Here is a 19,978-nt window from a genome sequence, read left to right as displayed (position 1 = left end):
TGTCTTAGAGGGACAATGTGGAGGTTTGGGGGCAAAGGGACGGGCACATAGGGGTCTTTAGTGCTTACAGGCTTTTGTAGGGGCTGTTCGAAGCCTATTATATTGATCAAAGCCCATTAGTTATAAAAGGTGAGGTTCCACGGAAGGATGCAGCTCTCAAGGGAAGCAAAGCCCGTCCATTTCCTTATCTCTGCCTTTCTTACTGTGTGTCTTCTCTATCCTTCTGCTTCTCTCTGCACACCTTCATCCTCTGGTTCACACATGACCACAGAGGTTGGCCACCACTCCCAAGCCTCCATGACCTCACGGCTCTGCTCCCTACAGCGCACTGTCCCCGTCTCTCAACATCCTAGCTTTGAATGCCTAGCCAGATCATCCCACTGGTGCATCTCAGTTCCGGTTTCCTCTCCCAGTCCAATCAGTGTTGCCAAGGTGGGGGGGTGTCACATGGTTCACAGCTATAAGCAATGGTCTGAGGGGCCCCAGGGGATACAAGTGACTCTTTATGAGGTATGATCTCCCTGAAACCCAGACATGCTTGCTCGTTTCCAAGGTAGGCAAAACCTCACTGTCCCTCCCACCCCACTTAGTCCACATGGCCAGTCCAGAAGGAGCTCAGTGCAATGATGTGCTGGACACGTGGCACATCTGGCCATGTTGAACATCTGGCTCTCCAAGGAGGGGAGAGCCCGAATTTGTACTGTCTGTCCATCTGCATGGTGTCAATGCTCCTGTTACGGCCGATTTTAAGCTACCAACACGATGTCACAAAACGTGAAGTTGGGGAGAGAAACACAGTAGCTAACCATTATATAATAGTCCCTCCACATACCTCCAGTAGATGCAAATATCCTCAAAAGCCTGGGTAACAGTGACATGCAATTAGAAAATGAGGAGTTTTGCATAGTTATTACATTGGTTCTTAATATAATTTGTGTGTTTATATAGTTTAACTTCTAATACAATCAGCTTATAAAATGTCTGAAACTGGAACCATTGGCTCTCCTGAGCCAGTATGAACAGGCTCCAGAGCACTGAGTCAGAACCTTTCCCCTGGAGTGAACTATTGAGGGTGGGAATCTGAGCGGATCGACAGACAGAGAGGGGGCCTGACTGCCTGGCAGGTCAGTATCTGTTCCTCATTTTCCTTCCTCCTTCACCAACATCAGCTGTTCCAGGTAACCTAAGAGAGACAACAAATAGAGGTGATTTGAATTGAATGGAGTGTGATGTCAACACCCCAAACAGAGCTGCTCAGCCGGCCAGCACTGCAGGTGAAGGAGTCAAAGAATGACAAGGAAGTTTCACAGAACTCGAGGTAAACATGGATTTCAGTGCAGAATGAAAACACGGGCAGGGATGAATTGCCAGGGGTTGCCAGAAACACCAAGGGACCTGACCGCTGAGGTCTCCAGCCAGGTGTTCCCAGAATCTGGGTATTTCCAAGGTTTTACCCCAGACCTTCTGATTCAGAATCTCCCAAGGCGGAGCCCAGGAATCCCCTGGTGACTTTTGGGGGTAGTCGCCGCAAGGGCTGGGATCTACTGATTGGGTCACTTCACTGGTCTTACAGGTGACGATTGGCTGGGCAATGCACCCAGGACACCTTCCCTGGTCACCTCTCCCTTGAGCAGAAGAGAGCCTTGTTATGGCAGCCTCATGTGGTAGTTAGTAGCCCAGGCTGGGGCTTCTCAGCTTAGAATTGAGGGGAGGCTTCTAGCTGTGTGACTTTGGGCAAGTTACATAACTGCTCTGAGCCTCCACTTCCAAATGCAGCTAATGTTGTGGGGATTAAATGAGACCATGGGCCTGAAGTGTCCCCGTCAGGGCCCGTGTGTGGTAAGGATCCCAAAAATGGCAGACGTGGCTATGTAGGTCACACTGCCTACATGGTAACAGCCCCCAGGCCTCCCAGGACTGTTGAAACCTAGCAGAGAGGGGATAAACATAGTTAGAGACCCCATATAGAAGGGGCTTTGATATCTTGAAAGTAAAAAACTTTGATCTTAGGTGAGGAATTACGAAACCTGCCGGCATTTGGTCTCAGCTGTGCCACTTCTTCAAAGAGTTTTGGATTCAGGGAAGAAGATGTTATTTGTGTCCCATGTCCCCGTCCCTCCGCCCGCTCTGGGTGTCAGCCCCGCTGCAGTGGACACCCCCACGCATGCTGCCCAAGAGCTTCCCCAGTGTGCATTGGGGCCTCTCTGCTTCTCTACCTCAGAGCTCTCTCTAAAGCCTGGCAGAAAGTTGCTTAGGTCAGGGCAAGCCCATCCCGTGTTCTCATTATCTGCCGCTGTGTCACAAACCACCCCAAAAGCTGACAGGCTCAAAACAATACCAATCATTTATTTACTCAAGATTCTGCAGCCTGCCGGACTCTCTTCCACGTGATCTCAAGCTGGGGCTCGGATGTCCAAGATGACGCCTTGGCTGGGCAGATTCTCTGTCCCTGGGCCTTCCCCACGTGCCTAGTTTGGTTCTTCACAGCACGGGGCTCAAGGTACTTGGGTTCCTTACATTTCCGCCGGCTTCCCCAAGAGCACAGAAGTGGAAGCTGCCAGGCCTCTTAACAGGTAGGTTCAGAAAGCACAGAAGGTCATTTCCACAGTCCCAGCCACATGCCGAGGGAACACACTCCATGTCTTACTGGGGGAGTGGTGAGGTCACTTTGCCAACAACTACGTGGGAGGGGAGACATTGTCCTGGCCATCTTCGGACAATGCCGTCTGCCACATCCAGCCTGTATGGGAGGAAGGTGGGGATTAACACCCCTGGAAGCATCCTCAATCAATGAAGGTGGCATTTGGTGGGTAAATGCAGGGCTCTTGTCCTTCAGAGGGACAGTTCCGAGGTGTACTGGCCAGGCTTTTCAGGCGATCCCAGCAGGACTGAACCCCAATTTCAACCTCTCAACAGTGCCTGCTGAATTGCCTTTTGCTTTCCCCATCTTTGTCTCCCCACCCTTTCTGTACTTCCTCCAACCATCTCCCAGTTCTGCTCTTAGGCCTTGCTCTCCCGGGAAAACAAACCAAGACACTCAGTTTCCTCACTTGAAAAAGCCCCTTAAATGGGGCTGTAAAATATGGCACCTGCCTCCCAAGGCTGTTAAGTAATCCCGCAAGAACTGATGTGAACGAGCTTTGTAAACTGGGCGGCTGGCTAACAAGGTGAGGGGTCACTGCGAGCGGAGGTATTACTCCCTAGGGAAGTGCAGGGACTTGGGGGCTGCCGGGGTGGGAGGCCCAGTCCCCTGGGGTCATCCGTGAGTGGTGACTGGAGCTGCTGTGGGGGTGATGAGAGGTGAGGGGAGCTGCCAGAGAGGGTGTGGACAAATAAGGTGTCCCATGTCCCTGTCCTGCCTGCCAGACGGAGGTGACTTGGCACAACTACGTGACTCACCAGGTCACCACAGCCTGGGACAAGGTCCTTCAAGATCATCCACCCGGCTCTGCTGAGACTCGCCCTTGTGGGATAAGATCTGCCTCCTGATTTGGCTTCTACCCCAGGAAGAGGGATGGAGTTACCCCTGGGAGGGTCCAGAACTCTGGTTCATTCACCTTCCTCTCAGGAACCACTGAAAAACTGAGCCCTTCTCTGTGCTGGGTCCTGCGGGAAGGAGCCAAAGGTGAACAAGCCACCCCCCGCTCTCTCTTTGGGCTCCCAGTCAGGGACCCGGGGTGTTAGACCAGGAGACACGCAACTCGAACCGCATGGAAGCAGCTGCTTGCTGAACTCTTCCCAGAGAAACTGATGCCCACCATCAATCCCACCAGGCCTTAGGATGCCACCGGGAGAGAGGACGGGCACATCCCGGAAACAGCGTGGGGCAAAGACCTGGGCGGCCTGGCTCACTGGAGAAAGTTTTCTGTGGCTCGAGGCCAGAAAGAGGTGGGGGTGGCCGTTAGAGGAGGCTGGCGGGGTTGCCCAGAAGAGCAATGGGAGCTCGGAGGAGTTTAAAGCAGGACAGAAAGCGGGTCAGATTTGAGTTCAGGATTCTCCCTGCTGGGTGCAGTGATGGCCAGGTGGGAGAGGGTCTGTGTTAGAGGCAGGGAGACCAGCTAAGCGGCCTCATTCACTCATTCAACAAACATCTGTAGAGCCTGGCCCTGTGCTGGTGCGCGGCTCCAGGGGAGGGGCTGCGGGGGCCTGGAAGGAGGGAAGGGGCAGAGATTTTAGTTCTCACTGTGTTACACAAACACATTCTGGAGATTCTCATATTGGCTTCCTGAACCAGTTGTGTATGAATTTGGAAGTTGGGTACCTGTTGCTTCAGGGGTGAAGAGCTGTTATTTCGGGGCTGAGCTCAAACCTCAGGGGCCCCACAGAAGGACAGCCATTCCCAGAGACCCCACCCATCCAAAACAGCCCAGCCCAGCCTGCCTCCTCCTTTCCGTACTCTGCCCCAGGCTCAAGAAAGCCTCAGTGCCAGGGTGGCTGGGAGAAGCTTGACCAGCCTCTGCAAGCAGGGGGTGAAACTCTTAACTGGCATGGAGCCATGGGTCTCCTCGAGGACGACACCGGAGGTCGGAGGAAACCACCCTTAAAAGGATTTTACACCGCCCTGGAAGGAGCCCTCCACCCTTTCCCATGTGATAGAGAGGTGACAAAAACCTGATTGGGTGACAGGCACAGGGAGGGTTCATCAGATGAAAACAGCCCGCCAACGAGCCCATAAAAACCCCTAGACATAGAAACTCCGTGCCAGCCCCCTTGGGTCCCCTTCCTCCTCGGGAGCTTTGTGCTATCACTTTGCTATCGCCCATACACCTTGCTCGCTGCCCACCCCTCTGTCCGGTCTACCTCTTCATTCTTCGAAGCGGCCTGACCAAGAACCGCGGGCACTTAGAGGAGAGGAAATCCTGTAACATTATCAGGGTCTCACTGACGCAGGTTATGAATCTGGTGTCAACAAGGGGATTCCCCTGTGGGGGTCCTTTCCCCAGACTCCTCACCCACCTCTTCTACCTTCCATGCCTAGCAGCTCATGACCGACAATGACCCATGACGTGAGGTGTCACCACACCCCACCCACCACGTGGTGCCCCTCCTCTGCGCTCAATCCCCCAGCAACTTGGGGCCTTCCGGGCCCCACCTTCTGCTCCAGCTGCAGTCCCACCTTCCTGTTTCCAGGCCTTTAACTCGGAAAACTTCTGACTCATCTTAGCCACAGTGGCCTAAGACCACACCTCCACCCCAATCTTGTATTTGTGCTTCTGTGTGACACTGTGCCCCGAAAGGCCGACTCTCTGAGCCTTCATCTCCTTAGCTGAAAATGGGGCCGAGTGACCTGTGTCCCCTGTGGATGCTCTGAGGTATATTTGTCAAAGGGCTTTGTGAAGTGGTCAAGTGCTAAATAAAGGTAGAACTTAGTTACCTTGAGGCTGAACGGTGCTAAAGCAAAACCAGAGAATCTTGGACCTGTGGGGGGGGGGGCAGGAGGAGGGTACAGGGGAGGGAAGAGAGGGAGAGAGGTGGAGAGATGTTTTGGCAGAGGTAGGGATGATATCAAGTAGCTCTAGAATCGGTTGGTATGTTCAACACATAGGACGCTTTGTAAACACATCCATGCCTGTGTGAAAAATGTGACTCACTCCTGAAACCACAGAATTTTACATTTTTCCCAACAGACTCCAACTTTTAACTAATGTCCTGTTTGGTCCTGGTCAGGCGGCCCCGGAACCACAGAAGAGACCAATCTCCAACCAGTTGAGACAATGAAGCCCGGCCGAGCCTCCCTTTAAATGAATGCAGACATGCCCAGCTGAGCCTGGTCAGTCCTTCGTTCACATTCTTTCCAGTCCCCAGGGCCCACCCTTCCAACTCAAGCCTGGTCCATCGTCGAGTTATTCTCTGGCCCACCTTCCAAGACAGGAGCCCTTCCAGGGGACGTCAGTGGCCACAAAGCACAGGCTCGCTTCCTCCTCCCATCCCAGTGGCTGGGGACAGATGCAGGAGCGTGGCTGCGTGAGTTTGAATCCAGGCTTGCTGTCTCTTGAGCTCTTGCCCCGGTCACTTCTCTGCGCCTTATTTCCTGGCCCGTAAAATGGGCACGTACACCTACCACATGGCTCTGTTGCAAGATCAAAGGAGCTCATTTGTGGAGCATAAGCATAAAGCAGACTGCGGACAGTTTGCACGATCCTCACCACTGCCCCCAACCCACCCCCAATCCATCACTCTCCCCTGGCTTCTGACTCCTTCCCGGTTCTAGGATCTTTCCCGCAAGACTCCTCTCCATCTGCATTCAGACCGGTTAACTGTCACCTGCTCCAAGAAGCCCATCCTGACCACCTCATCTTAACTAGCAGGCCCCTCCCCCACCTCCTCACCTTTTTTTTTTTCTTTCCCTTCTGGACCACCCCAATCCTCATCGTGACCCTCGCACCATCGTCCGTTCTCCCTACCCCCAATCCTCCCAGACTGCCCCCACACAGCACACGCTAGGCTGTCCCGTCCATCTCAAAGGCTTTATTGTAAAAATGTTAAAATAAATTACATTTGACATCATTGCCAGTATGTACATACAGTGTGTGAGTCCAGGACGGCCAGCGATACGCCAGCAAGGTGGGGCAAGGAAACTAGGATGAAAACTCACGAAAACATTCACAGAAAAACAGCAGGCCGCTCCTTCTCACCCAGCTGCCCGGCCAGCATAGCCCTGGGTCACAGGATGAATGCAGGTGTGGACACACACGCCCATCACCGTCTTCACATGTCGGGGGGGAGGGGGTGGGGTGGGGTCCGGCCCCACAGTCCTGGGGAGGGGGCTGAGAGGCAGAGAGGGTGATCACTCGCCTCCTGGCCAGCGTCAGTCGCCTGTGAGGGATGCCTCGCCCCAACCGTGCGCACTCGCTTCTCGGTGCCTTCACCCCCTCTCTGCGTGGGGGCTCTCGACAGCATGACTCTGGCTGAGCTCACCAAGAAAGGCCCAGCAGAGCTGGGGGTAGGAGGGCGAACATGTAGCAGCCCACTCCTTGGGGGCCTGCTCTTTCGCCTCCTCTCCCCTCTGGCTCCGAAGCCAACAATGGATGCCAGGTATATCAAAACAGCAGTTTATTTTAAAAATAACAAAACATACAGGGCAGAGAGGGCTGGCCCTAAGGGTGCGTATCGTGGAGACCCCGAGAACTCTGCCGGCCCCTCACCAGAAACAGTCTGTGTACAGTTTCACATTATCATTTGCTCCCCGTGTCCCCAGTCTTTTCTTAAACACACGTGCGCACCCGCGCACACAAACGCCAAACCGTGGCTGCAGCAGGGGAGCAGGTTCACATCTTTGGCCCATCCCACGTGTAAGCCAAGAGTGACTCGGCCTCCCCCACCGTGGGGGCCACGAGGGCCAGGGAGCCATGAGGTCCTTGTTCGGGGCACAGGGGAGGCTGGGGACAGAAGGAACCAGAGCTGAGCTTCCTCCTGCAGCTCCCTGGCTACCGCTACCCTCTCTTCCCGCAGCGTTCCCAGGGAGGGAGAAAGCCTGCCTCTGCCATCACCTGGCCAAAGGGTGAGTCAGGGAACTGGGCTCCGGGTGGCTTGGTCTGAGCAAAACCTGAAGGCCTAGGGCCCTGGGCCAACTCAGAGCTTGCTCGGGGTCCTGTGTATTAGGACAGGAGTGTTTCAGCATCTGCCCAGGATCTCCCCTTTCCCTTCCCCTGGGCGCCCCTTCCCTACTGAGCTTTGCAGTAGGGCCTGACAGGCAGACGAGGTGGGGCTGGGGGATGCTTACACGCACCCCACACAGCATCCTGCTCTTTGCTGAGGAGCTGAAGTGCTCAGCGCCCCCACACCATTGCTGTACCTCCTGCAAAGGCAGGACCCAGGGCTCACAGTGCCCTCCCTCCTCTCTTTCTGAAATAGCTAGCTCCGTGCTGGGCACACAGGAGCTCAGTAATACTGGTGAACTCAAACGGCCGGAGCCCCGAGCCTAAGAGAACCGTGTGAAATGCTCAACCGAAGGACGTCCGAAGACCCATGCAGGTGCAGGCCTCCCGGAGGGTCACCTGCCAGCCCATACATGTCTCTGAACCATCAAATACACCAGCCATGCTCAGGCCAGATGCCTCCCACTGCCAGGGTGCCCATTCAGCCAGAGAACCGAGGCCCTGTCCTGGGCGCACGCTGAGTTTGACCCGTAGCATCTAGCCGGAGGGGATGGAAGGTGAGGAAGGCCCCTGGCCCCCCACTCCCAGTTCCAGGGCTGCCCCCCACCAGGGGCCAGAGGTCCCAGCTGTAGTAGGATGCCCCGGGATGAGGGGAACAGAAGCCATCGGAGGTGGGGTGGGGAGCCGGCCCTGCCTCATGTGCCTCTGGGGCAGTCGGACTGACTGTACTCGTTCATAAGCTGTTCGTAAGGCACAGAGAGCTCAGACTCAGTGCTGGTGAAGGTGGACTCGTCCGACGAGGGGAACTCGCCCAGGTTCAGGGGCACCTCAGCTTCCGCCCCCTCCTGGGGCCTCTCCTCCCCAGCCAGATTGTCCTCTATGGAGGACTTGGATGTCTCTTCGTCCGAAAGGCCGGCCTCCTCGTCCGCAAAGGTGATGCTGACGTTCTGGAAGATGAGCGGGTGGTAGTCCTGGGCGTCCCATGGCTCACCCTCCTCGCTGATTCGGTCCAGCTGGTTAATGAACACCTCGGAGGTCGGGGAGCCTTCCTTGGGGGGCCCTGCCCCGGCCTCGTCGCTGGGGGGCCGCGACACATGGCCTTTGCTCTTCAGCGTCTGAGACACCTCTTCCAAGCTGGGCACCCGGTTCTTGGAGTAAACCACCAGGGGGGACAGGGAAGTGGGGAGGGCTGGCAGCCCACCCCCCTGAGGCCCCAGCCCCTGTGCTGGAACCCTCTCCCCAGCCCCGCTCGTCTTCATTGCCTTCTTCCCGATCTGCTTGATGAGGTCGTTGTAGGTCTCCTCCTTCTTGGACAGAAAGCTGAAGATGTTGACGTCCTTGGACGCCGTACTCCCAGTCATCTGCAGAGCCTTTTTGGAGTGTGGGGAGCTCTCAAAGGACTCCTTCCGCCGCCGCCGCCGCTTCTTGATGGCCTTGTGGACCTCCACGAACATGCTCACCTTCCAGTTGACAAAGAGGGAAAGCCAGGCCAGCCCCAGGTAGATCCAGAGCTCCACAAAGTAGCGGTACAAGGCGTGGTAGTTGGCGCTGGGGTTCACACCTGCAGACAGGACAGGAAGCCCCGAGGGTCAGAAGGTCAACAGGGACCTGGATGCACATCAAGGCCAAAGCCGGGTTCTCTGAGAGCAGGCACAGTGTCAGAACCCAGAATGGGATGCACGGTGAAAGAAAGGACTAGGAACCAGACTGTTCCATCATCCTGACGGTCCAGTCATTCATGTCCCTATCTTAGTCCCCAACCTGCCTGAGCCTCAGGGTCCTCAACTGTCAGAAGTCAGGAGAGTGGTTCCCTAGGGTAAGGTAGGTTCCAGGTCCAAGGCAATGGGGAGGCTGTTAATGCAGCCAACACACAGGTCAGGAAATAGTTCATGCATGTTTGCCTTTCGATTATTCACTGTATCACATCTAGCTGTTTTGTGCACTTTTGGGGGCATATATGTTATAGTTCAGTTAAAACCAGGATGGAAATTAAGTGAGTGGCTGGCATCTTCACTGCTGGGTTTGGCCTCACTGCTTTAATATGAATGGGGCTGGTGGTTGGGCCAAGAGGTCTGTGTGCACCGGTCCCAGCAGAAACTATTCTGGAAAGCCTTGGTTCTCCTTCAGTGGGGTCTGGCTGCCCCCGACTTCCTGTTTCTGTCCTCTTCAGGCTGGCCCTTCCCGTGGTCTAGAGGGCTCTGCCACTCCACATCCCCCTCCTCTGAGGCCAGGCTCCCAACACCTGCTCCAGGGAGTCCTCCGGGTCACCCTGCACAGCTCTGACTGATCTACACTCCAGCATTATGAGATTTCTAGCTTAACTTTACGTTTCCAGGCACATTGGTCTGCGTTATTATATATCCTGCCCCCACCCCACCTTTCAACTGCAAGCAGTCTGGAAAAGGACTAGGGGAAGGGGGCTTCCTCCAGAGTGGGGCTCCCGCAGGGCAGGGACTATACCAGCCTCATAACATTAGAGGTCCCTGAAGACAGGTGCTGTGTTTGCCCCTGGAGACAAGAGGCGTCTCTGAGGGTGCTCGGGGCTCTTGGTCCCAGGCAGGGTGTGATGACAAGCAGGGCGCATGCTGACATAGCTGGGTCCTATCCTCAGCACTCATTTGATCTTCTACCACCCTGTTAGGTAGGAGCTGTTCTTTTTAAAGCAATCTTAGAGATGAGGAAACTGAGGGAGAGGTCTGAGGTCTTGCTGGAGCTGAGAAAGCATGGCTAAATGTACCCCACTTCTCCAGTACAGAGGCTTCTCCTTGTTCGCTCAGGGTCCCTCGGACAACAGCAGGGCTGTGCCTCCGTCCGACTTCATCTCCCAAGACAGCAGGCCTCGATCTGCCGAGGTCAGGAGAGGGTTCGGGCCTCTTTCCTGTCCCCCCCCACCACTCAGCCGCCCCTCCTCGCATTTGGAGTCTCCCCTTACAATGAGGCAGAAGGTTAGTGACCTGCACCTGCCCCTGGGTGGGGGTGGGGTGTGTGTGGGGGGGCGACTGGAGGCCCCTGGAGCAAAGGTTGGGGTCGGCTGGGCAGCAGGCATTGAGGGAACACTGGGTCAACGCAGCCGAACAGGGGTCAAGACGATGAAGGGCCAAGATGCAGGGCAGGCCACAGGCACAAGTCTCGGAGAGGCTGGGGCCAAAGAATTTTATCACCTGCCTGGATTAAGTATGGGGAGAGTGGGAGGGACTGTCCCGGCCCCCAGAGGGTGGGGCAGCTTAGGAGAAGGCCTCTCTTGTCTCTAAACTGCCTGTGGCAAGAGTAAAGTTTCAGGCCTGTGAGCCAAACCTCTAGACCAGCTCCCTCCGCTCCTGTGATGGGATGTAAGGCCGGCAGCTCTGGGACAGGAAGGGGGCCCCTGACTTGGCTCCGGGGCTTTCTGGGTAACAGGCTCAAACCCTGCAGGGGGTGGGGAAGGACCTACCCCCGGCCCCTAGTGAACCTAGGCCTAGGAGACAGGGGAGAACAGAGGGAGAGGAAGCAGGAAAAGCTATGACCCAAGAAAGAAAAGGAAACAGAAGAAGACCCCTTGGGGGCGGGGGGAGGGTTGCTGCCCACCTGCTGGGGTCTCATTAAGGTCAGCTGAATTGTAGGTGGAGAAGCAGAGAAAGAGAAGGCGGAGAGGCAGAGGCACGGGGAGAAGGGCAGGACTCACCAGCCACAAAGTCGCCGAAGCCGATGGTGGAGATGGTGATGAAGGAGTAGTAGAGGCCCTCGATGTAGTCCCACTCCTCGGTCACCATGAACACGAAAGGCGGGATCACCAGGTGGACCAGGACGCCCCATACAATGAAGATGGCCGTGCACGTGATCTGCGCCTGCCGCTGATGGGGTGGGGGTGGGGAGACCAAGTCAGAGCCACAGCAGAGACTGGGGACACTCAGCAGGGGCGCCCGGAAGGCCGGGAGGCAGCCAGGCAGGAGGCCAGCTGGCACCAGGCCCGGGAGGAGTGTCACCCGCCCAGCAAAGGGCAAGGAGCACCGTTCCCAGCCTCACCCAGGGGCTGGGGGGGCCCCGAAACTGCCCTCCCGTCCCCGCTCTAGCACCTCTGTCCATTCTTGAATCTTTCCCATCCTCCCATCACCTGCCAGGGTCCCCCCAGCACTGCCCAGCCCCCAGGGTTTGGAGACATACCAGGCTGACGCCTCTCTTGGTGAGGAACTGGCCCAGCCTCTTGGCACGTCCCCCGAAGAACTTGCCCAGGGCACTGATCCACGTCAGGCAGAGCGGCACCCCAAAGAGACCATAGAAGACACAGAAGAGGCGCCCGGCAGGGGTCTTGGGGGCCACATTGCCATAGCCTGAGGTAGAAGAAGAGAGTGAGGCACAAAGAGCCACAGCGGAGGTGATGGACCCAGACTCACCACGGCTCCTGCCTCCACTACGCACCCATACCTACACCCACATCCACACAACCACGTTCTTGATCACTTGCTATTGATCTAGTATCACTCCCTAAGAAATGAAATTTCACTTCATTACACTTTGGTCGTGATCATTTATAAAGCAAGTAGGATGGCATGGGCTATGTCTCCTCCATCAGACTGGGAGCTCCCTGCTTGACAAAGCCTTCATCATTAGCAAGCCTTCCACTAGTCTATTTGGCACCAGGGTGCAAATTACAAAGAGCCTTCTCTGGGGAGACACCCCAGAGGCACCACGGGAGGTGGTCTCTAAAGATGGCCATTCTTAATCCCATCCCTTCCCGTGTGAGCGTGTTGCTGCTCAGGCTGGGCCGGCATCGGAGGCTGGGCTGCCGTGGCCGGCCTGGCCAGCGGACGCGGCTCAGTGGTGCCTGAAAGGCTAAGTCTAAGAAGCCCTGTTGCTTCTCTCCGGGATGGCCCAGAAGGCTCACTCTGGGGATTCCCCGCTTGGACCCAGCTGCCATACTGGGAGCTGCCCGAGTCACTGCGTTTTCACCCCCAGCCATGCTCTCAGCCAACAGCCACGCTCCACTGTCGAACGTGTGATGGAAGAAGCAGTCCCAGATGTCTAGCCAGTAGTGCTTTTGGCTGATTCCAGCCTCAGACACAGGACAGCCACCGCCATTACCGACCTCCAGCAAGAACCAACTGGCTGAACCCAGCCAGCCCACAGGGTGGCGGAAGATAGTAAGTTGTGTTTTAAAAGCCCCTAAGTCTGGGGTGGTTGGTCATGCAGCCATAGATAACCAAAAGAGACTGCCAGCTCAGCGAGCAAGCATGGGCTGGGGTGATGCAGTGCACAACCTGCTCAACCCCCTGCATGGCTCAGGCTATCGGGCTGTGTTGTTTCCGCTCCAAGAGCCCAGGTGAGCACTCCTGGAGAAGTCTCCCAAGCGTGGCCAGTCACCAAGAACTTACTAAATCCCCAGCAAAGTGTTCAAAGAACGCAATGCAACTGAAGGCCATGGGACCAGAGCTGGACTCTTACAAGGTTCCGTGGAGCGAGGGCATGGACGTGGGTGTCCTGAGGTCCCTGAAGACTTACCAATGGTAGTAATGACCGTGGCGGCAAAAATCATTGCATTAGGCCAGTTCCAGTTGTTGAACGTCTGATTCCCCGTAATGGCCACGCCCTGTCCTGCAGCATCAGATACTACCTAGAACAAGAGACACAAAGTGACGAAATGATTTCGAAGTGCCAGCAGTGGATGCAACGCCATATGAGCATTCTTATTGAATCATCATAATAACAAGGTGGCAGTTACTGTCTCCAGTTTATAGATGATGAAATATTTTATAGAGGATCAGAGAGGTTAAGAGATTTGCCCAGGGTCACACAGCTGGTAAGAATGCGAACTCAGGCACTCTGTCCCTAAAGTCTGTTCTCTCACCGAGCCAGTGCTTCTCAAACTTACTAGCATGCACCAGCGTCACCCGGAGAGCTTGTTAAATACAGACTGCTGGGCCCCACCTCCAGAGTCTGATTCAGCGGGTCTGGGAAGGGGTCAGAGAATTTGCATTTCTAATGAGTTTCCAGATGATGCAGCTGCTACTGGGCCAGTGACCACACTTTGAGAACCACTGTACTAGACAGTTCTGCCTCAAAGAAGGCACATGTGATTCAGAAACACGGGATGCCGATGCCCTACCCAGTCCTCCACAGAGAAGTCTTCTACTGCGGGACAGACCTGGGAGGGACCCCCATCTACCCCTCGCCCCAGCTCAGTGCCCTCCTGGATCTGTCTTCTGAGGGAGTATGCACTGCATCAGCTGGCTTCCTTTTCCCCGTGCTTGGAACTCTACCCTCTTTCCCTACAAGCTCCCCCTTCCCTCTCTTCTCTGGATCCCTCTCTCTGCCCTGGGCCAAGCAATTTCAAGGTCTAGGCCAGGACAGATCACCAGAAGTGGTGTGTACATTTCAGCGTGACTCAAAATCATGCGATCAGTCCAGTCCCCACAGGGCTCCCAGCAACTGTGGGCAGCAGGTGAGAGGCCACCTGGGGAAGTCCACTGGTGGCCCTAGAAGAAGCCTTATCTATTCCAGGAACTTTAATAGCGCCAAACCTGCTTCAACCTGCCGAGAATGGCCTCTACCCTCCCCATCCTTCAGTCCTGCCACCGTTCACTGCAACCTGCAGATGGCAGGGTGTGGACCCCAGCAGGGCCTGGGATTTAAGCCAGGAGTTCCAGTTCTGCCCCCGAGGGGGACCCCAGGGTGGGCCACCCAATCCAGACACCAGGAAACTCAGCCCAATTCTCTACAAAACTGAAGCCTGGGACTGAGGGAAGACAGAAGGGCGAGGGATGGAAGAGGGAGACAGAAAGCCTGCAGTTCTAACCCTCCGCGGTGCAACTGAAGTCCAGTGGGAAACAAGGGAGGGGCTGGGGCTGTTCTGAAGGCACGAGCAGTCTGCCGCAGCAGCAGGCCCGTGTAAACGGATCTGCAGATTCCATAAAGAATTTTCCATGATGACATGCTCATCTGACAGGCCATCAAACCACACCACCCGCTGCCCGGCCTCCTCGCGGCGTTTCCAGAACATCTCCCTGCAGGCCGGGGAGCGGCTCTCCCTGCAGCCCTCCCCTCAGAGAGCTGGCGTTCTAGCCGGCCTGGCCACTTCCAGGGGCGAGCACCAGCACGTCTAGATGCCAAGGGGCCTCTGGGTCCATCTGAAAGGTTTTCTAAAAAATTAAACCTATGTCCGAGGCAGGAAAATGAGCAAGAGCAGGGTCCCGGTCTTAATGTTAAACAGATGGTGGCTCCCTTTGGCCCTTTGTCATCTCAGCTGCCCGTTGTAGGGTGGAGAGGGTAGAGCGCAAAGTGACAGACGAAGGGGAGCTCAGCCTGACAGACAAAAGGAACATTTAAGGGGAAGCCGCACCACTGAGCAGAGGACGGTGCATTTGGGGCACTGAGTCTGATCCTCCCCGTGGAGTCCCGGGGACACGAGCGCTGTCCCTCTTCTCACACAGACGAAAGGGGTGGATTCTAGAAACTCAAACCAGAGCCCTCACAGATGTCTAAATGGGGATAGCAGAATGTTTGGCACATTCAAAAGAGGAACTGGTGGGCACTAGAAGCGAGCACAGGTTCGTCAAGAACAAGTCATGCTCAGCTAAGTGCATCTCCCGCTCCAAAGGGGTTGCAAACCCTTGAAGTTGGGTGGAATGCAGTAAATCTAGATTTCAGCAAGGCAGCTGAACAGATGGGCTTGCAGATATTTCATGTGGACAAGACAGAGAGATGCAGGGCGGAGCTGGGATTAATTTGGGCCCCTTTAAAGGCAAATAAACAACCAAGAGGTACTGATCTTTATCAACCTGGCCTGAGGCCTCCACGATCAGGCTAAAGGCCTGGCCTCTTCCATATTTTAATCAACAACACAGAAAAGACATATGTAGAGGGCTGACCAGTCTACTTGGCAAAGGATGCAAAGCTGGGGACAAGCCAGGATGGGGGAGAGAGCCAACACCCGCAATGGCAGTTTGAACTCAAAATCACCTCGCCTGGGGAAGATGGGCCCAAACTAACAAGACAGGATTATCTTTTACTATTTTCATGTCATACACTTTGGGTTAGAAAAGACCAGTCCAGGATCCACGGGAGAAGTCCTTCGGTTTCAGCTGACCACAAACTAGCAAACACTAGAAAAGTAAATAAAATCTCCGGCAGCGTGAACACCTTCTCTCTTGAGGGCTGGGCCACACACGGGACCTCTGCTCCACTCTGGGTGTCGGCCCTCACATGATCTGCTAACCGAGAGGGAGCCGGGGTGGCGTTTTTGGATAACAAGCTACCTGAGAATGCACGGCTCTGGGCAGTGCCCCACTTTCGGTAATAGAAAGTGTTTAGAGCACAGCACAGCAGGGATGCTGAAGGTGTGACTGGATCCAGGAGTGCTCAGTGGGGTGGCAGCCCCCTCTGGGATTGTCTGGAAATGCGGAGTGGGGAGGGGTGTCTGTGTGAGACGCTGCCACACGCACCTTGGACGCACTGCGAGGAGATGAAATCCCTGTCCTCCCACCCACCTATGCCAGGTGATGGCGCTGGATGCCCTCCGACGCACAAGACAGCTGACACTGCCCCCGCTGAGAAACACCGGCTGCCCAAAGGCAATCTGTGACTTGGGAATCAGTTAGTAAGTGCTGAGGAGACACCGAACGGAAGAGTGGCAAAACAGGGTAACCAAAGAGGGCATTACGGTTGGGGGCCCTGCGGTAGACAAGCTGGGTCTCCTGCCTTCCCCCCTGCCAATGCTATGCCCTTTGGGGCACAGCCTGCAGCCTCAGCCTCCGGTCCTGGGTTATCGGGGGCCACAGTCCCATGCGCTTTCCCCAGGACCTCTGTTATCTCTCCACGGTCATCCAGAGAGGGGCACTTGGAAGGGTCCCAGTGTCCCCAGGGTCAGAAGCACCACCAGCCCTTACAACAATCCTGTGGCAGTTCTGCCCACTGGTCAGGTCACGAAACAGGCTCAGAGAGGTTACATGGCAGAACTGGGCTAGTTTCTGGACTATCTGGTTGTAAGTCAGTGGGGCTCCCCCGGCCTCCCTTCACAGCTCCAGCTGTCCCCTGGGCACCCCCAGCAACCCCTGCTGTTGCCTCCTCTCCGCCCATGGGCACCCAGCAGCTGGCCTGGGAATCAGCCTGGCTCCATCCCAATGCTGGGGCATGAAGTAGGATTTCTGTGCTGCTGAATGGTGGACACCCCTTGCTGGGGTGTATATACACACATCACCTAACTGGCTCTTCTGCGATCCTGCCAGGTGTCACTCGGCAGGTGAGGAAAGTGACCCAGGACTGAGGTCATCCCTGGGTTACGGAGAGTGGCATGGGGGAGCCGGGCCGATACCCTGTTAGACGGCGTTCTGTCCCCAGGGTTAGGGAAATAGCTCTCACAGGAGGCGGCGGCCCCTGTTCACTCACAGGATTCTTTAACTTGGCTCCCACATTCACACAAGACAATATTTTCCTTTTCCACAGAACCCAGGAGAGTGTTGGGAGAAGGGGATACTGCACACAGCCCGGGCCCAGCTCTGTTTGGGGAAGGAACAGAGCACCCTCCTGGGTCACCCTCATGATCAAGTAGCTGTGATTTATTGAGGGCTTTCTATGCACCAAGTGTTGGGTGCTAACACCTTACTGCCTTCAGCGCGTTCAATGAGGACAGAATCCTGCTGGGAAGATACCATAATTTTTTCCATTTTGCAAATGAAAATTTAAGCCTTAGAGAGGTTAAGTAAGTAGCCTAAGGTCAGAATGCTCAAAGCGAAGCTGGAGAGCCCTGACTAGACATGGTTATCCTGCCCCCCACCCCCCGCCCCTTCCCACAAAGGCCACAGGAAGGAGGCCAGTGCATACTTCCATCCCTCTGCACCAGCTGAAAAAACAGTGCCCTAAAACCAGTCCATCCACTCTGACCCGAGCTCAGTATTTCTGGCCAGGCCTCCAGGGAGGCGACATGCCCTTGCCTTGGCTTCAGGCAACCAGCTGCCCTGACCCCACCCTCCTGGGCTCTCACTGTCCGCGAAATACGGGTTCCCGGACAGCTCCGCACCCCCCGGGGATCCAGAGTTTCCCGGGCAGAGGCAGCTGCCAGGCCTCCCCTTCCTGGAGAGACTCATCCTGACGAGTGGGCAGTCCCAGAGATGAAGCCCACCTTCAGACCCGGGCAGGTGGGGCTGAGGTCAGGCCTCTCCCCTCATCCACCTGGGGCGGGCGGGGATGGGGCACCGGAGTCAGGGTGGCAGCTGGGCTGGCGATGGCAGCTAACTGGCACCCAGGGGGCTACTCCCCACCTTGCCTCCAGCTCCCAGGCAGACATCCGGTATGGGCCACAGAGCCCTTTCCTGCTATGCGGGGTGCAGCCGTAAGGAGCCTCCTCGATGCCAACCTCCCCTGGACCCACAGGCTGTGGAGGGGGTGCAAGCCAAGCAGCCTTTACCCATCCCTGGCTGCATTTCACGCTGAGGTCCACACACCAGCAGGGTGCTTGGCAAGCAGAAAGGACTTTTATCATTCCTCCCACCTGGCCCTCCTGGCGCCCTCTTGAGGTGGGTGGGGCAACCGCTTATTAATCTTTATTTCATAGATTAGAATAGTTATATTTGAATAGCAGCTGATTTTAAGCACTGAAGTGACCGATACCACCCAAGCATCTAAAATCACTTAGCTCGCTGAATCTTTACAACCCTAAAACATGGGGGCCGTTACCGCCAATCACAGATGAGGACAATGAGGCACACAGGCTAATTAAGTAGCGTGCCCGAGGTCACACAGCTAGTCAGCGGTGGAGCTGGGGGGTGAACTGGGGTGGTCTGGCTCTCAGCCCCCCCGTGCCACCTACGGATGGGGAGAGGGGGTGCAAGGCATGCAGGAGGTGCTTCTTAGCTGTAAGGAGTGGAGCCAGGTCTCGAGAACACAATTTCCCAAGCAACCGCGAGAGAAATGTCTGCAGGAATGCAGACTCCCCTAGAATGTAAGCGTCACGAGGGCAGGGCTTTTTGATCTGTTTTCTGCTGCTGTATTCCCAGTGCCTAGAACACTGCCTGGCACATAGTAGGTGCTCAACAAATACTTGAGCGTGGGTGAGGAAATTAACTGAAATGGGTGCATGTTCTTTGGCCTAGACTAACTTATCCTCCGGTGTCCTTCCTTCAACACTTTCCCAGCATCATTCTGCAGCTGGGTTTAACTAAATTCATTAACGACAAGGTGGAGGCCTTTATCCTGCGGGAGAGCGGGAAGCAGAGGCAGACCTCAGCAAGAGTAGGGGCTGGTGGGGTTGAGGGCTGGCTGCAGGGGCCACAGAAACCACCCGCCACAAAGTAGAATTGAGGGTGGGGTGGGAGGGAGCGAGACTTTGAGCGGGGCAAAGGGCTGGGGAACGGGTGGGGTGAGGGAGGCAGGTAAAAGCCCCCTCGGTCAAGGCCAAGACAACGGACCGAGTGGCAGTGGGGCTGGGAGAGTCCCTGGGGAGACTTGAAGGACTCTTTTCTGCAGGAAGGGGAGGTGGTCCCCTGGGCAAACTGTCCTGTGGGCAGCAGGTGAGCAGGGAGCAGAAAAAGGAATCTAAGTCACCCTTGGTAGCAATACTTTAGTAAGAAGCCCACACCTTTCTCAGGGAATGCTTACAAAGCCCCTCTGCAGCTCAGCCTGAGCCTTGCATCTAGGAAGGCAGACAGCTCTCATGCCCGCTCCGTGGCACTGACCTGGCGGTGAATCTAGGGGAGCTCCCAATTGCTAACAGCAAGTCTCTGGGTAAATAACATAGCCTATCAGCCTCAGTTTCTCCATCTGCCAAGAATAACACCCACCCTGAGCATACGAAAAGTAGGCAGGGCATCGTCGTCAGCACTGAATGAATGGATTTGCAGTCAGTGCTATGACATGGTACGTGTGTCCATCAGGAGACCAGACCCTGCGAAGACCTGAGACCCGGGGGGAAAGACCGCGCGTCCCCAAGGTTACATCAAAAGGCGAGGAGTTAACTCCCCTGCACCTGGAGGGCAGGCCTGGGTGAGAACAGTACACTGTCCCCAAGCTTCCTCACAGCTGCCACCTTTTCCCACCTTTCAGTTCTAAGAGTGAAAGCTGCCCTTCCTCAGTCTGATCAGTCTGCTCCCTCGGGGCACAGGGTGACTTCTCTGACATCAAGACGGGGACAGGGGATCAGTTGGAGTCGGAGGGGCTGGGGGCACGGGTGTGTGTTAAAGCTCTCCCTGGAGGAAGCAGAAGCGCCACCCAAGATGTCCTGTTTCATCCCTCAGGAGGCCCATCTCTCCTGGTCTCTGCCACCTGGAGGCTCCCAGTCACCCTGGCCGGTTTCCTGAACAGCCAAGCAAGGCAGGCAGGCTGGGAAGGAAACAATGCCACACACTATGTCCCCCGACACTGTGCCCGCCAGGAGCGGCTGAGCCTGTCTGAGCCCCAGTCCGAGCTCGCCGCCC

The 19,978-nt window shown here is 55.9% G+C and overlaps 1 protein-coding gene and 1 long non-coding RNA gene across 2 annotated transcripts in view; one reads left to right on the top strand and one right to left on the bottom strand.

Moving 5' to 3' along the window:
- The window catches only part of LOC118524490 (uncharacterized), a 61,054-nt gene extending 54,547 nt beyond the window's left edge, over positions 1–6,507 (top strand). The window contains exons 3-5 of the long non-coding RNA XR_013441269.1: positions 1,170–1,318; positions 2,368–2,573; positions 5,668–6,507. This is a non-coding gene — a long non-coding RNA (uncharacterized LOC118524490). The remainder of the gene's footprint in view (positions 1–1,169; positions 1,319–2,367; positions 2,574–5,667) is intronic.
- Positions 6,454–19,978, bottom strand: part of KCNK5 (potassium two pore domain channel subfamily K member 5) — a 38,031-nt gene continuing 24,506 nt past the window's right edge. The window contains exons 2-5 of the mRNA XM_036074696.2: positions 13,074–13,185; positions 11,739–11,905; positions 11,260–11,428; positions 6,454–9,159 (exon numbers count right to left, since the gene is read on the bottom strand). Coding sequence (XP_035930589.1) covers positions 8,294–9,159; positions 11,260–11,428; positions 11,739–11,905; positions 13,074–13,185 — 1,314 coding nt within the window. The 3' untranslated portion in view covers positions 6,454–8,293. The remainder of the gene's footprint in view (positions 9,160–11,259; positions 11,429–11,738; positions 11,906–13,073; positions 13,186–19,978) is intronic.

Source organism: Halichoerus grypus, chromosome 9, assembly GCF_964656455.1.
Source record: "Halichoerus grypus chromosome 9, mHalGry1.hap1.1, whole genome shotgun sequence".
In the NCBI taxonomy this organism is placed as follows: domain Eukaryota; kingdom Metazoa; phylum Chordata; class Mammalia; order Carnivora; family Phocidae; genus Halichoerus; species Halichoerus grypus.
This window is presented reverse-complemented; position numbering and strand designations above follow the sequence as displayed.